At 26.9% G+C, this 16,609-nt stretch overlaps 1 protein-coding gene across 1 annotated transcript; it reads right to left on the minus strand.

Annotated features, from left to right (window-relative positions):
- Positions 1-8,332: 8,332 nt before the first annotated feature.
- Positions 8,333-9,621, minus strand: LOC129613605 (uncharacterized). The gene is made up of 3 exons (XM_055527736.1): positions 8,857-9,621; positions 8,489-8,809; positions 8,333-8,440 (listed from the first exon to the last, which is right to left on the minus strand). Exons 1-3 carry the CDS (start codon positions 9,619-9,621, stop codon positions 8,333-8,335), a joined length of 1,194 nt encoding a protein of 397 aa, XP_055383711.1.
- Between the last annotated feature and the right edge of the window lie 6,988 nt (positions 9,622-16,609).

Genomic DNA, 16,609 nt, shown 5'->3' on the forward strand with positions numbered 1-16,609 from the left:
CATTTTTAACACTAGACTTATATATAAATACCTATAGCTAAGACTGCAAAGTTGAATTCTGAGCTAATTTAGCCAGGTGTGTTGGTTCGTGTGTTCGTGTTTACCCCACCGATAATTCAAAAATTAATTGATTTAAGTGAATCAAGTGATTGATTATTGTAAATGCCAGATGATTATAGCTATAGTGTTTAAATTTTGCACAAACAAAATTATTAGGAATACCATGTTTGATTAAAGTCGATGGAATCGCATGACTCCTTTTGCAACCGTATAATATCAAAAGTTATTTGGCCATGTATTAAAAACCGTTGCAAGTGCAGTACTGAAATTTTTTACAAGCAAATACTATGGCCAATATTTTCTATGAAGGTCATTGAAGTTTTATGAGTTTATGTGTAACTATCATGTTTAAAATAGCTCTTAAAATTATTTATTTATTTAGGTACCACAGAGTTGCCACAGTCAACTCTACCTATACATTAACGTTTTAATGAAAATTTAATAAATTTTTAAAGTGCCTGTAAGTATGTAAACATTTTATTTTGTAAATAAATAATTACACAATACCAAAAACAAACAATATTTACAACACAATATTTTCAAATACATACACACATTCATGCATGCAATGAAATGAAAAATAATTCGATTTTATTAACAAAAACGAATTTTTTGAAAAACATTCTCAAAGATTTCTAAGGGATCCTTTTTTTTTAAATTTTTTGTTTTGTTTTTTGTAATATTTTATTGTCTACATAGACTCTGTAAAATTTTGTTCATAAATATTAATGTCAAGGATAAATCTTACGGTTTTTCATTCAAAAGATGTCTTTAAACTTTTATTGAAATAATTATTTGAATAAAATGAAAAGAACATTAAAAGAAAACTTGTAATGATTATGAAAAGAGAAAATTTTTAATTGCAAACCCAAAGAAAATCTAATGAAATCGCAATAAAACCAAAATCTTTTAAAGATTTGAATCTGAATATTAAAGAAAGTCATAAAAAAATAAAGTACATTAATTATTTAAGCAATTACTCAAATAATTTTGAAATACCATTTTAGATTTTTCGATATAGGCGTTCACATTTTGCACACAACCATAAGCATGTTTTAATAAAAAATTTCCTTTGAGTCTTATGTTGAATTTTATTCCAATTAAATCATGTCCTCACTAATTCCCCACGAATGTTTCAAATCTTAACTTTATACTTTTCTGTAAAGAAAAGTATAAGTACATTCTGTAAAAGACTATAAGAAGAATGTTCTGTAAAAGACTATAACCTTTGTGATACCGATTTGAGCCGATATATGCTAAGGAAAACGGTCCTGCTCAGCTTGAAAGGTTGAGAGGAAAGCACCGGTTTGACCATTAGGAGAATTTTGCGGCCCTATCTCATACCAAAAAATTTATATCTCCTTGGGGGCGGAGGAGTGATGGGAGCTGGTCAAATTATATCATCCAAATTTGTGGCTATTGGTGGGTGTACTCACTAAACGAAACGGTAGAGAACTTATTGTGCGAATGGAAGGCGATGGCTTAATTTGTCAGGGGCCTAGATATAGCCCTAATGTACTTAGATGGGGATGGAAATTACAAAAAATCCTATGGTTCGACGTGAGAATGGCTTAAGAGCTCCGGCCCCCTACGAAAAAAAACACAATGGACTCTAGACAACTAATAAGCAAATTCTCTTTCAATTAATATTGAAAATGTGCTAAGGATCAAGAAAAGGAGAAAGCAGTAAACAGAGAATAACAATTTTTTTTATTTATTATTTAAATAAAAAAAACAACCTGTAGACGTTACCACAAGCTGTGAGTGTAAATACACTTTTCTTGTACACAAAATTTGAAATTATTGATTTTTAAAATTAAAAATTCATAAAGAAACCTTATAGGTATAAAATCTTCTTAAAATAAATATTTTATCCTTGGTGACAATGAACGTTATTGAAAAAATAAAAAAGAGTAATAGAAGGTGAAGCGTGTACTTAATTTTTATTAAATTTCTCATAATTTCTCCAACCCTTTGATATTTTAAAAATTCTAAAGTTGATTGCAAGAAAAATAAAGTTGGTAATAATTTTATTACTAAGCAAATTTTTATTTTTTGTTTTTAACTTTTAAAACAAAAAAAAATGCCTATAAATGTCAAATTTATATAAAAAATAACATTATCAGTTTAACGGTATAGGAAACAAAAATTTCATAGACTGAATATAAATTAGTTATATATACAAGAAGATAAAAAAATAATACAAAGTAGATTTACATATTTTGATGGACACTAGCAAAGAAACGAGGCTCATAGTAAAGGACTCTAAAAAAATAGCATTACAATGGGTAACTTTCCCGCTTAGAGTACCATTGATAAGGTGAGAATTTAAGATGCGCTCTATGGGTACAATTTGGAATATTCAGAAATAAATTGTTCAAAATATACCGAATTTTGAAATTTGAACGCAGTAATTATTCTTAAAGGACACACCCATTTGAAAAGTCTCCGATGGGTAAAGCTGAGCAAAACTTAATACGCAATCCTAGCTTATACCGTAAATCCTTCTAAATAAATTCAATTGATTGAAAACGTAATTTAACAGGATGTCCGAGAAAATAAAAATCTATAAGATAATCCAATTAATGTTGAGAAATTTAAAAAACAAATCAGACAATTTAATTTCCTTGGCATTGGCGTGGAATGCAATTTCCCTAAATAACATAAAAAAAAATTCTATTACTTTGAAAACATGCGCAAATATTCCACACGTTTTTTAAGATATATATACCAATTTAAAATTTAAAATTGATTTGATCTAATTTTATCTGGGAAACAAAATTTTATTGTAATCGAATAAATTTACAAAATGTTCTAAATATAGATAATAATAGTTAGGAGCTAATTTTATTTTAATACGGCTAATTACAAACACAAAAACTTTGCACATAGGTCAATATTAGGAACATTTTTTCTTTTTATCTTTAATCGAAAAATCATGAATTAAAATATATTTTGATTAAATAATTTTATAAAAAAAAATATTGCTAAATATCTAAATTATTCAAAAAATCGGGAACCGGACCGCTTATTGTGCCCCACATATAAAATATCTCAAGTCAAAGTTATATTCATCGCGAAGCATTTCAGTATTAGAGACTTATCCTTTTATAATTTTCTAATGCCAGGAAGATTTTATTCATGTTTTATATATCCGTGTTAAATGAATCAAAATCATAATAGTGGTATAATATTTGCTATTAGTTAACGCCTTAATATATGCAAATATGTAGAACACTATAACACTACGTAAATAGGTAAATTAATAAAGCTTTATTATTTCATGCTTTTACTTATTATTTCATTACATTAATCACCTCAGCGTATTATATACAAAGCTTGTTATTCATCAGTTAAAATAATTAAGAAAGTATCCAGAAATGAATATGTAATTAGTTCGATTAATATAAATTAATTGTAAGATATTACAAAATCAGTTTGAAAAATTTTATGGTAAGTATACAGGATACATGACAGTTATGTAAGATTTTAATTCGATTTAATTCGAGGTTAGCTAGTATGCATTTGATTTAATTGTCAATAATTCTCCTAATATTTTTTGTAATTGCAATCATCGAGCTCTATTGCACTCGCCCTGGCTCAATGTTTCTAAACACATTAGCATTTCTTTCTATATTGTCGGCGTATACCGCATGTTTCCAAGGTCAGTGTCATGTTTGAGTGCAAAAGCACACGTATTATTTGATATGCGCTCTGTTTGATGTTTGTTTGTTGTCTAACCGATTTTATGTTATATATATATATCATATTCTTTCACTTGATGCGTTATTTTGTAAATACCGTTTTCAGTTTGATGAAATCCAAGCAATGAAAAACTGCTATAGAAATAAAAAATTTCTCTAAAATCTTCTAAATTTAGTTAGATTTTAATAGAAAAATTTATTTTGAGCTTTGCGATGAATGTGACCGAGAAAACAAAGGGTAAACATTTATTATGTATGTATGTATGTCCAAAAACCACTAAAATGAAATTTCGACTTAATAGGAAAAAAAAAATTTTTCAATTATTATCTGGAATTTTTAATAAAAAAACAAGTAATTTTCAAAAACTCAATGAATGGCTCTTAGTTTTCATAAATTTTTTTTTGTAAGTGAAAATTGAAATAACCAATCCATTAGCAATTTTCAGGATATTGACAATAAAATTTTATTGTAATTAAAATTTTCCATAAAAATTTCATATTTTAAAATTTTTTTTGTTGTTTTTTACACATACATTTGTTTAGTATTAAATAATAAGAGATTTTAGACATTTTCTTAATAACTTTTGTTTTATTATTAATTTATTAATTTTAGATTTTCCGTTAAAACCAGAACCTTGCTGAACGATGATTCGGAAAAAATTCTTTGTTATGTAAACTTTTTTTACGTTCAATAAATATAAATTACTTAAAAATAATTACAAGTAAACAATATTCCGAAATTGACGTAAATAGAAAATTGTAACCATAAGTATTTGGAAAGAGTGACTTACTTCGATTTTTTGTTAAATAAACTACAAATTTAATAATATTAAAATATTTATTGTTCAAATTATATTGTTGCCGGCCTGCTCGCGGCGGAATGCGGCCGTCACTTGCAGTACACGAAGGGGTATCGTCATATTACGAAGGTGTTTCTTCTATCATGCTCGGGAAAGTTCACCGCAGTGTTATTGGGAATGAATGGAAACCGGATTCGTGCTACTGCAAATTTCTTCAATGGGCATTGCCCAATGGAGTATGATCTGCATAGGCTGGGAAAATCGGGCTCCTCCCAGTACTGATTTGTCGGGACGGTGACGAAACCGCCGTGCTCATTCTTTGATATTTATATCTTTTTCTATTGAATTGAGATTTAAACGATAAAAACAAGTCGGTAAAAACCAGTGCAATGCGGTCGGTAAGAAACTATACGAAAAAAAAATTAAGATTATGTTTTACTCATATACCGAAAGACACCGTTTTATTTACAAACTACGCACACAAGATTAGGAGAATAGTTAAAATTATAAATGGAACGCAAATATTATTGATTTAAAAATAAGTTGTTACTTCACTTGATTCCATTATTTGACTAAAATATTAAAGTTTTATTTTGAAAGCCTGCCTATTATAAAAAACATAAAAACCCTGATAAACCTAATTATTCCCTTAAAAAGTATAATAAAGTTTTCTTTTGAATAAAATATTGTAAAATTATCATCCGACATTATCGAAACAAAAACTCTTTAAAAATAAATTTAAAACATTAAACAACTCTTAGAAGAGAAATTACCTACACACACAACTTTTATTATTAATTCAATAACAATATTTATCAAAAATTACTTGTATTTATAATCGTTTTATAATTCTCTATAAGAATTCTCTATAAGAATTTTCAAGATATTAATTTTCTACTATAGCACATTTCCAAGAAAATTGATAAAAAATATTGCTTATTACTTCCACTATGTCCGTCTGTTCGCACATGCTCTGTTACAATCTTTAAATTTCGCAAAAGTAGTAAAATAGCTATGGTAAAATGAAGTATGCAATCTCTATTATGACAAAATGACTATGGAATTGAATCATTACCCTGAACCCGGTGTTTACGGCAAGATGTACTCATTATTAATCTAAAGCAACTGTCAAACCATATAATATCTCTCTGTTGCTCTTCTTTTCCTTTTTTTCATCCTAAAAGTATGCAACAAAATTATGTTTCATAGTACTAAAAAAACAACTTAAATTAATCAAATCTACTAAAACCAAAATGTGCTGCTATTACAAGTACTAAACGAAAATGTTTCTAGTTCTTATTCCAACATGTTTATATAATATCTACATAAGTTCCACCACTAAATATCGAATTTTCAATTATCAAAGTATACAGTAAAATACCTTCCAAAGCTTAATATCAATATCTATGTATTCATAATATACGTGAAAGTACAAACTACCACAAATAAATCGATGAACCTTACTTACTTATATAAAATTTTGCTATCTAACTTTCTATTAACTTTAACAATATTTACCACATGATATTATTTTATAATATAACAAGTTTTTCAGATTCTATTTAAACTCATTGTGAACTTTTATATAGTAAGATAAAATAGAATGGCAGAAATTGTGTCAAAGTTTTTCATGAAAATTCTTATAATAATTGTATATTGTATAGATATGCATTTCTGACTTGATTATCAGCATTGGGCTCTATATTATTTAGTAGTGTATACAAGTATGTAATATAGTAATTTGGAGAGTATACACCTAGTATTATACATGACAAGAAAATTGAATAGAACGAAAACTATTCCCACTGGCACAAAAATTTTTTTTTGTAGAAAAAAACTTCAAGATAACTTGAAAGCAAAAGGTTAGGTTCACTAATACGCAAAAATATACATATAGGGGTATATTTAGCGTAATACCATTTTCATGCCAAGACAATTTACATAATACCAGCTATTACTGTAACTATGATTTTACCACGTGTTAAATCAAGTAGTAGAAAATCACCTTGATAAATATTACTAATATGAACAAATTCTACAATTTTCTTGAGCATTCTCGTTCATAGTATTGATTCAATAAATTTTTTTGACTTAAATCACCATAACTAATTAAGGAAAATTAATATTTATAAATACATACGAGGATTCAGGTTTCTGATTTCGCCATTTCTATGATCATTTTCCGAAATAACCCTATACATTGTGTTTAGAAAGAAAAATTAAACTTATAATTATAAGAAGTATATTTTAGGATTATCTTTTAGTAAGAGCGGTAATCATCTCCAATATATATCAGTAAATTTATATTGTAATAATGTACTAGAATATCCAAAATTCTTTTTAAAAATCATTATTTCTTAAAGGGTCTATTCTATTAAATTAATAAATCCTTAAAAAAATTTTGTTAAAAAAATTCTATTTTAATAATTACTCGCTGTACCCTTAGTTGATTTTTTAATTGATTTATAAACAAAAAAGGTTTCTAAAAATCTTATTTCCTGTTATGTGGATGCAATAAGGAAAGAAATGGTCTATAATACTTATAACAGCTTGCTTACATGATGTAAAAGAAACAAGGGCCATAACACAAATTTTAGTTAATGGGAAATATTTCACTTATTCAAAGCAACTGCATAATACTAGTGGTACGTGCCTGTAATCGAAAATCTGCCGTGCAAGTCGGCTTTAAAAGCAGCCATATCGTACGTAAAATCGATTACTGTAAGGCTAACAGCTGAATATCTTCAGAAAAGGGCTAGAGCTAACCGGTTTGTAGGATTTTTTTTTTTTTATTTTTTATTAGTATAAATACTATTTCAAAAAATCAATTATGAATTTGAATACATTTTAAATTTGTTGTACTTTGAAAATTTAAATAAACAAATAAAATCTGAATTTGAGAACTAAAATGACTCTAATAAATAATAATATGTATAATTAAAATAATCAAAATTTATATAATTTTTTAAAAGTAAATAATATAAAAAAGCAATAATAAAATATTATATATGTACATGTATATATGTATAATATGCAAAAATCAAATTACATTTCATCATTTGACGTTAAATATTTAATCAACAGGTTTTTGAATTTTGTAATAGACGTTTCATTTGTTATGACGATCGGTAAGTTGTTAAACAGTTGAAGCCCTTTATAAAATAGATTGTTTTGTGTATTTTGTCGACGAAACAATGGTAATCTAAACATGTTCGATGATCTCAGATTGTAGCTTGTTGACTCAAAAACATAATTAAGACAATGACATAAATATTGCGGCAATAAATTATATTTCATCTTAAACACAAACACTAATACATTGAAGTTTAGACGCTGACGAACTGACATCCACTTAATTTCACTTAGCATACTTTGAATTCTTAGCATACTTTGAATGCGCATTGCTTTATTTTGTAAGATTTGTAAACGCTCTTTTTTACTTTCACCACAAAGAAACAATATAGACGAACAATAATCTAAATGAGGCAAAATTGTTGAATTACATATGGTTTTCGCACATTTTTCTGTTATCTGGTTCCTCAGTCTTCCCAAGTAACCAATCTTTTTCGCAATTTTGGATGCTATGTAATCAGCATGCTTGTCCAAATTCAATTTGTCATCAATTATTACTCCTAAATACTTAATAGAGCTTACTTTCTCTATTGGACAATTACGTATACGAATATCAACTACGCCACCAGTTCTATCATTTATTACCATACATTTGGTTTTGTCAAAATTTAATTTAAGTTTGTTCATACACAACCATTAAAATACATTATTCAGATCGTCCTTTACTTTACTACAACATACATCCAAACTTCGGTCAACAACATAAATAAGTGCATCATCTGCAAACAGGACAATTTTACAGGACTTTATACACAATTTTATGTCATTAATATGTAATAAAAAACTTAATACTCCTAATATTGCACCTTGAGGAACTCCATTGCTAAAAAATTTTGATTCAGATAATCTGTCGTCAATTATTGTTTTTTGCTTTCTACATTTGAAATAACTTTTAAACCAACTTAGCTCATTACCTTGAACTCCATATTTTTCAAATTTCATCAGCAGAATTTCTCTATCAACAGTTTCGAATGCTCTTCTAAAATCTAAAAATATTGCACAAATCACTAAATTATTCTCTTTAGCCCTTTTCCAATCATATAGGACTAAATTTAAAGCCGTTTCAAAGGAATGTTTTCCTCTGAAACCACTCCGTTTATCACATATATTCTTCTGATATTGTATTCTTCAAGGTATTTTTCAAGTTGTGTACTAATCACTTTTTCTAATATTTTTTCATATAAGGGCATCATATTGATTGGCCTCAAATCAGTTGGTTCTTTCGGACGCTGCTTCTTTGGAATTGGCCTGACGACAGATTCTTTCCATGTTAATGAGAAAGTACCGCTTCTCATAGACTGGTTGACAATATGTACCAGGGCATCACCAAATATATCATATGAATTAAGAATTATTTTAGTATCGAAACCCAGAAAGTCTTTTTTGGTATTCATTTTACGAATAATCACATACAATTCCTGCTTATTTATCTTATGAAACTTAAATCTATAATTACTTACGGCTATTAAATTTTGGTATTGCACTATATTAATACTATCAGCTATATTTTTAATACTGTCTATAAAGAATGCATTTAATTCATTCGCTATATTAGTTGACCCACTTATTAGAGTATTATTTATTTTTAATTCGTCAATTGATTCATTGTTAGAAGGTTTCGTTACATATTTCTTAATATTTTTCCACATTTCCTTAGAATTACCACCGCAGTTTTCTAATTTATATTCAATAAATTGTTTTTTTGTTGTTTTTATCTTAAAGTTATACTCGTTTCTAATATTTTTATAAATTGACCATAAGGTTTCGTCATTAGATATTGCTGCACGATTATAAGCTTCTATTTTATTTTCGTTTAATTCTTTTAATTCGTTATTGAACCATTCCTGTTTACTTGGTCCAACAAAAAATTTCTTTTTAAATAATTCTGCTGCCTTGTCAATAGTAATTTTAAATAAATTTGACATATTCGTGGAGAGACAAGTAGTTGTTATGAGAGCCGGGTCAAAATAAACTGAATTAAGTATAAAGAGGTTAACAGTTTTAATTATTGTCAAATTAAAATATGAAGTTCTTAAAGACATACCACCTTTATAAATTAAATATATTAATCGTATTCAATTGCCTTAGTTGTGACACAATCATTAAATTCCACAAATATATGTTATATAAATTTTGTAAAGAATCAAAGAGATCAATGATGTGGAAGAGTTTACGAAGTATATTGAGTCAAAATCTCATTTTTTTCTTGACTAAATGTCTACATAAATACATATACATATACATTATATGGCATTTAATACGAAAAGTAATCTTGAACTTTTTATATAAATTTTTCGTCCGGAAATTTAATTAAATTCTCGCCCAACATTATAAGAAAATCATAAAGTGAATTTTAAAGTATAAGAATAAATTTTTCAAAAATAATCCCATATCACTAATTTTTTAATCTAAAGATGGAATATCGAAGATGACGAAAAAAAATTCGGTTTATTTACTAACTTTAAATGATTTCTTAATTTGAAAACTTTTTAAAAACGAGCTGTTGAGAAGAAACGTGAGTTGCTAGCCAATAATTACAATTTAAATTTTTTTATGTGTCTACTTCATTTGCATGCCATATTTCGCTTCCATATATGGAGTAGGATCGATTTTATACAAGTGAACAATCATACCGTCCGTATTCGTTCCATTTAAGTCAATCGCATTCAATACACCACCTTATTATAATGAAATGTACTTAATATCCTGGTAAGTTTGTATAATTTCTTTCATTATTTGTAGAAAATTATATTGAACGGTCTACATACCCCTATATTGTATTTGTATAACTAAAACGTTAATGTCAGTTTTTTTTTCCCAATAAATTTTTGAATTCAAGCACATCATTAAAAGTAATTAGTTAAAAAAATAACTCTGTAAAACGTGGGCATTTAGGTAAAAATTAAGCAATTTTTAATAATTCTAAAAATTTTAAAATTACTAAGAAATTGTTATAAAATTCTTAAATCTCTTTTAACCTACACAAAAATATGAACATAAGTAACAGGAAAATTCGTTTATTCCATTTGTAAGGTGGACAAGTTCAAATTCCATTGAACGTACAAGATAAATTTACAGTTCTCCAGGACAAGATAAATTTACATTTCATTTAGATAAACTTCGCACCATAATTACATTGATAAGTTGAAAAAGTACGTCATAAAGACTGCCAATTTCCCGAATCTATGTATAACAATAATTTTTCTTTTTAATTAAAACAAAATGAATTTTTTCAATAGTAGTTATTTGCTGAATTTATCTAAGCTATTAGAACCTTAAAGTCATCAAACCAGAATTAGATTTTTTGCTCTTGCAAAATAAAGGCAAAATAAAATGAATTTTTTAGGAATTTAAAAGGTCATGATTTTGTGTGCTCAAACAACAAATAAATAAAAATAAAAAAAAACAAAAATTAAAAGCCTTTTTCTTAGAAAAATTTTACTTGTTCAATTAATTCTTTTAACTTTGAAACCTAAAAAAATTTTAAATGTAAAATCAAATAAAATCAAATTAAACTCTTTCAGATTTTAAAATGTAGATTTTAACAGCAGCCGGTATTGAAGACAACACTTAAAGTAAAACATAAGGTACTTAATATTTATAATATTGACTATAAAATTTTAAATTGTTTAAAACACTTCTTAACCTCGTTTCTGACTGGGCAGTGGGCTGGCTATCAACTCACAAAAAACGAAACTAGTAATTTTTAGCACGAGATAGAAGACGTCAAGCATAACTCCTCCAAAACTCAACAAAATTTGCAGGTAGGTTTGGCTCCTCGGTCTAATTCCTGATTCAAATCTTGATTGAAAGTCCAACATTATGAAAAAAAGTAATGGAAGCAACTATTGCACTTTACTCATGTAAGAAAACAATCTAGGGTTGGGGACTGAAACCAAACATGCTTTATTGGCTATAAACCACAGTGGGGAGACCGATTCAGATGTACAGTGTAGTGGTTTTATAGGTCAGAGCTCCGAATAACTTCAAACCTCAAATTGGTAAGCAAAATTCAGAGAATAGTAATTGTATGTTTTAGTAGGGTGTTGCGTTCCGCCCTACTCGGGGTTTTGAGATTCTTTTTAATCTGTTGCTATTAGATATACTAACTCGGCAGATAATTGCCGAGTTAGATAGGGATCACCATTACGTTTGGAAGTCGCATCATGTTGGTTGTGTTCCACCATAGGGCATGCTTTCATTCTTCCAGAGCGGGACCGCGTGGTGCGTTCAATTTGTTTTGTTCCTCCTGTGCTCTCATTCGATGGTGTCAGACCCGGATCCTTCCATTTTTATATACATGGATTAAAAATTAATTGCAAGTTAAGTGGAAGAGTCTACTCTGAGCAATTTGATGTTGAATTATCCTAACCCAGCAGTGTCTTTCAACTAATTTGGTCGCAATTGAGAGGTCTCTGTCCTTGCTTGGTGATTATGTGATATCTTTAACATTCATTCAAATGCAACTTATATAATATATTGATCATTTTAAATTTTATAAAATCTGAAAACTGAACAAATCGTCATATTATAATATAGGCAGTAAAATATTTATGTATTTCTAATTTGTTATATAAATATTCAAGAATGGATAACAAGAATTTTGGTTTACAAATTAAACTTTTGGAATAGTTTTTGCATTTCCAACGAGAATATCCTTTTAAGAACCCTTGTTTATATGCCTACAAGTAAATTTATATGAAGAAAATACCTACATACATACAGTGAATATATTTTAACAAAATATCCTTTTTGAATATGAATTAAATTTTTGAAAATCCTTTTTCTACTTTTGGGTAAAAATTTTATATTCAATATACTTTTATATACATACTGCATACACATTGTAGAAATTTGAAATATTTTCAAAATTTCAAGGGCGTGTTGAATTAAAAGCTTTTATGCTCTTCTTCTTTTAACTTTTATCATAAATGTATATTCATATATCTATACATACAAACGAATTCATATTTATAAGAATAGATATTAAAGGGGTCCTTTTTATATTCTTGAAAGTTATTTGTATACCCGACCGTATAAAACAAACAAAAACAAATATCATTGATTTAAAAAAAAAAATATTAAAGGCGAATAATGCCCTTGAAATTCTATACTGTTTTTATTTTGTTCTTTTTTTTTTATTTCATAGATCAGACGTCAAAATATTGACTATTTTATGTGCGTAAGTCAATCCCAAATAATAAAGAAAGGGTTCACATTTTCAAATAGTTTTTTTCTTTTGTACATACCTACATACATACAGTAAATTTGTCAAAGAATAAAATGTTACCAAAATTTTTATTTTTATATTTTTGATTTTTTTTATTAAAATTTTCAAATATTTTTCTCAGATGAAAGGACAGAAAAAAAATACTTTTGAATTTTTTTGGAAATATTCACAAATACAAAATTTCTATTAGAAAGCTGCAATTTTTATTGAAAAAATTGAATATTTCAATTAAATGAGGGTGTTATTTTCAAAAAGTTTTATAGCATATCCTTGACATTCAAAATTTTTAAAATAAAATCAAACAAGAGTTCAAATAGGTGCAATTTGTGATAAATTCAATATTACACTTTAAGTTCGAAATTCACTTTTCATTTACCTAAATAATTGGCGAATAAAATAATCAGAGAGCAAAATTATGTTTTAAAGCCATTTCATACAGCAACACGGATTTGATACAAGAATATTCTCTTTTGTAACATGCGCTAATTGTGTTGGTTTTTATACTGGCCATAACCTTTCAAACACACTTCTGATTTTAGCTATTCCTTGCTCTATATAGTTTCTTATACGGCCATCAATTTTTAGTATAGCAGCTAACAGTTCAGTCACGTTACCTTAATAGTGCCATAACCTAAAGCTCTTTCAAAGTCTATATGAATGTTGCATAATGTGCTCGCATGTTCCGTGCATCTTCAACCTTATTCAAACTCAATGTGCTAAAAATTGATTATTCACGAAAGTTATTTTGTAATTTTCTCTTTATTCTTGTTAATTTCTCACAAAGAACGTGATTATTACTTTCATTTCATATCCTATATATTAAAGTTTAGGCAATTTTAAAAATTTTCATTTCTTTTTAAATTTTTAAGTTTCTCTTACTTTAGTATACCACAAAAATTTTATATAGACTTTACGAAACAAACAAGTAATTATTGCCTTCAAAACTTTTTAAAAATTTTTCACACGTTTCACATTAATATGAACATCAATTTAAGATTTTATTAGGTGCATAGAAGATTGTATGCTTGCCTCTATTTTATGTATTATTCTACTCTTATATTATGTCTATAGAATATTGGGGTATAAATGGCAAATATTTCATATTGTTATAAAAAAAGTTATAAGTTTTCATTAAAACCGGTAAAATAAAAAATATATACAACACCAAATCTATACATCTTATACATACTTGTAACTCTTATAAGTTTATATGGTGATTTCTTGTTATTTTAATTGAGGTTTTATTTGGGACGCTTCAAGCATGATTTGTTACCGGTGCCAACTTAAAATAAAATTTGTTAGGTTGGGCTTTCACTTCACTATATGCCTTCCTCTAGTCCCTTAATTTCACTTTAGCCTCTAAAGTATGAACAACATTTACAAATTATGAGCACTTACCATATATTAATTAAGAATACAATCAGTAAGAAATTTTAAGTTTATCACTCAGACATCGAACCTGAGAAGCGTTAATAGGAAACATTCGTTAATCTATTCAAATAAAATTATATAAAAAATTTCCAATTTCTCTTTAAATTAAAAAAAAATGCAAATTATTACAAAATCACCCTTTATAACAAAAAAATTTTAAAGAATTCAACTAAAATGAATTGTAAATTTTCCTAGACTTTCAAGTATTAAATTCAAACCGTCAAAATAATGATTCACGTGAATTCAATTTTAAGACTTTTGTTTGATACACGCGCGCTATATATGCAAAATTTACTTAAGCCACACTTTTTTTTACTGTTACAAAAAATTGCTAGTCAAGAACATGTTATTGAAACCAAAAAGTAAACTTTTCCAGATTTATTGAAATTAAATATGTAATACCTATATTTATTTTCTATAGATATTGAACATTAATAGGTAATACTGATAAAATCTTATATATTGTATGTAATAAATTTCAGTATAACAGTTAATAAAATTATACGTTTTTATAGAAAAGCCTACAGGGCGATGACAACATGAGCCTCTCAACTATAGAAAACATTTACATTTTGAAAGCATTTACACAAACATAAACCTATATACATCATTAAATAACTGTTATACATATAACATATAACAGTTATTTAATGAAGTATATGGAATAATTTTAAATTAACTGGTTAATATTAAAGCACGTGTTTTTGAAAATTTACCTAAGAGACTTCATCTCATAGCTTATTAAATACAAAATGAATAAAAAATTAATTTATTAAAAAAAAATCTTTTGTATACTTAAAAATTTTGCTTGTTTAACAAAATTGTTAAATTTTACAAAATTCAAAAGAAAATCGTGAAAAAAACAAAAAAAAATAAAAATGCTTTTGTTTTAATTTTTTTTCTTAAATGGTCCCTAATGATTTGACATTAAGCATACAAACCTAAATGTATTTTTAATTTATGGAAAGCATACAAGTAATTTGACATTAGAGTATAGAAATTAGTGCTGTAAGTACTTACATAAAATTACCATTCCTCGGTTTGGTTCCGAAAAATTTTGAAAACATTTTAATGAAAATTATTTTTAATAGGTTTATTCACTTTTAAAGTAATTTTTATATCTAATTTATTAGTGCCTATCCTATTACCTAATTTTAGGCATTTAAATTTTGCAACTTTCTTACACTTTAATATTTTTCTAATGAGAATTCATTTGGGATGTGATATATTTAATAAGCTTGGTTTGTGTCTTATCTAACGGATGACAGCCTTTATTTTTCGTATTAAAGCTCTTCACTTATTTCTCTATTTAAAGCGATTTTTGAAGAATAAATTATTTTAAATTTTTTGGATTTTAATAAATTTAAAAACATAGACTCATAAATAAAAAATACTTACATATAACGTATTGTTAAAATTTTCCCAATTCCCTTTATATGAAGAAACATAATAAATCAACAAAAATATAATAAGGACTCACTAGGGGTTCACTTATTACAAAAAAAAAAGAAATTTTAAGAAATAAATCCAAATTTTATTTTTATTCATTTTTCACATTTTTTCAGCAATATACGAGTACAAGGTATTGTACAATGGTTTTGTATTTTCATTCGTAATACAAGAACAACAAATGAAAATTTGAATCAACATAAAAAATTAAAATCAATTGCTTTCAGAATAAATTAAACTTCAAATCAAAGTGATAGCCATCCCTATTATATTCCGGAATATTTTCGAAAGAAAAAATTTATACAAATATTGTAGAAATTTTTTTCAATTCAAAGTTTCTCTAAGACAGGTGTATGTTCACGAAAGACCGAATTTTTCATTTTTTTTTTTGGAATAACGAAATTCACATTTTATTCAAAATTAACCTTTTCATCATTATTTTAATCAATTTTTTTATGGCATCAAGAAGTCATAGAACTATGGTTGGAAAATATAATAAACTTGGACTGATCGAATGGTTTGTTAAGTAGCACATTTCCTTAAGGTTAGTTTGAAAAAATTTAAAATAAAACCTGTTTAATTTTCATTGTCAATTTTAATTATCAGTGAAAGAGATGTTGTTGCGGAGATCAAGTCTTTTCGACCTAAAAAAGAACCAGGACTGGACCTGATCATATCTAGTATACTGAAGCAGCTACTCAAAAAGGGAATTACAATGCTTACGCGTGTCATGAGTGCCTGTATAAAGTTCAAGTGAGTGCTCGGCATTTGGAAAGTTACAAAAATAATTATGCTACACAAGC

Source organism: Condylostylus longicornis, unplaced genomic scaffold (genome assembly GCF_029603195.1).
Source record: "Condylostylus longicornis isolate FDR11 unplaced genomic scaffold, ASM2960319v2 ptg000084l, whole genome shotgun sequence".
Taxonomy (NCBI): Eukaryota; Metazoa; Arthropoda; class Insecta; order Diptera; family Dolichopodidae; genus Condylostylus; species Condylostylus longicornis.

Bases quoted from the DNA above. Each gene is read 5' to 3' on its own strand.
- LOC129613605 (XM_055527736.1), bottom strand. From the start codon at position 9,621: ATGTCAAATTTATTTAAAATTACTATTGACAAGGCAGCAGAATTATTT. The intron at 8,810-8,856 runs GTGATTAGTACA...ATACAATATCAG, and splicing joins ATGAAAAAATATTAGAAAAA to AAGAATATATGTGATAAACG. The intron at 8,441-8,488 runs GTATTAAGTTTT...TTGTGTATAAAG, and splicing joins CTCAAGGTGCAATATTAGGA to TCCTGTAAAATTGTCCTGTT.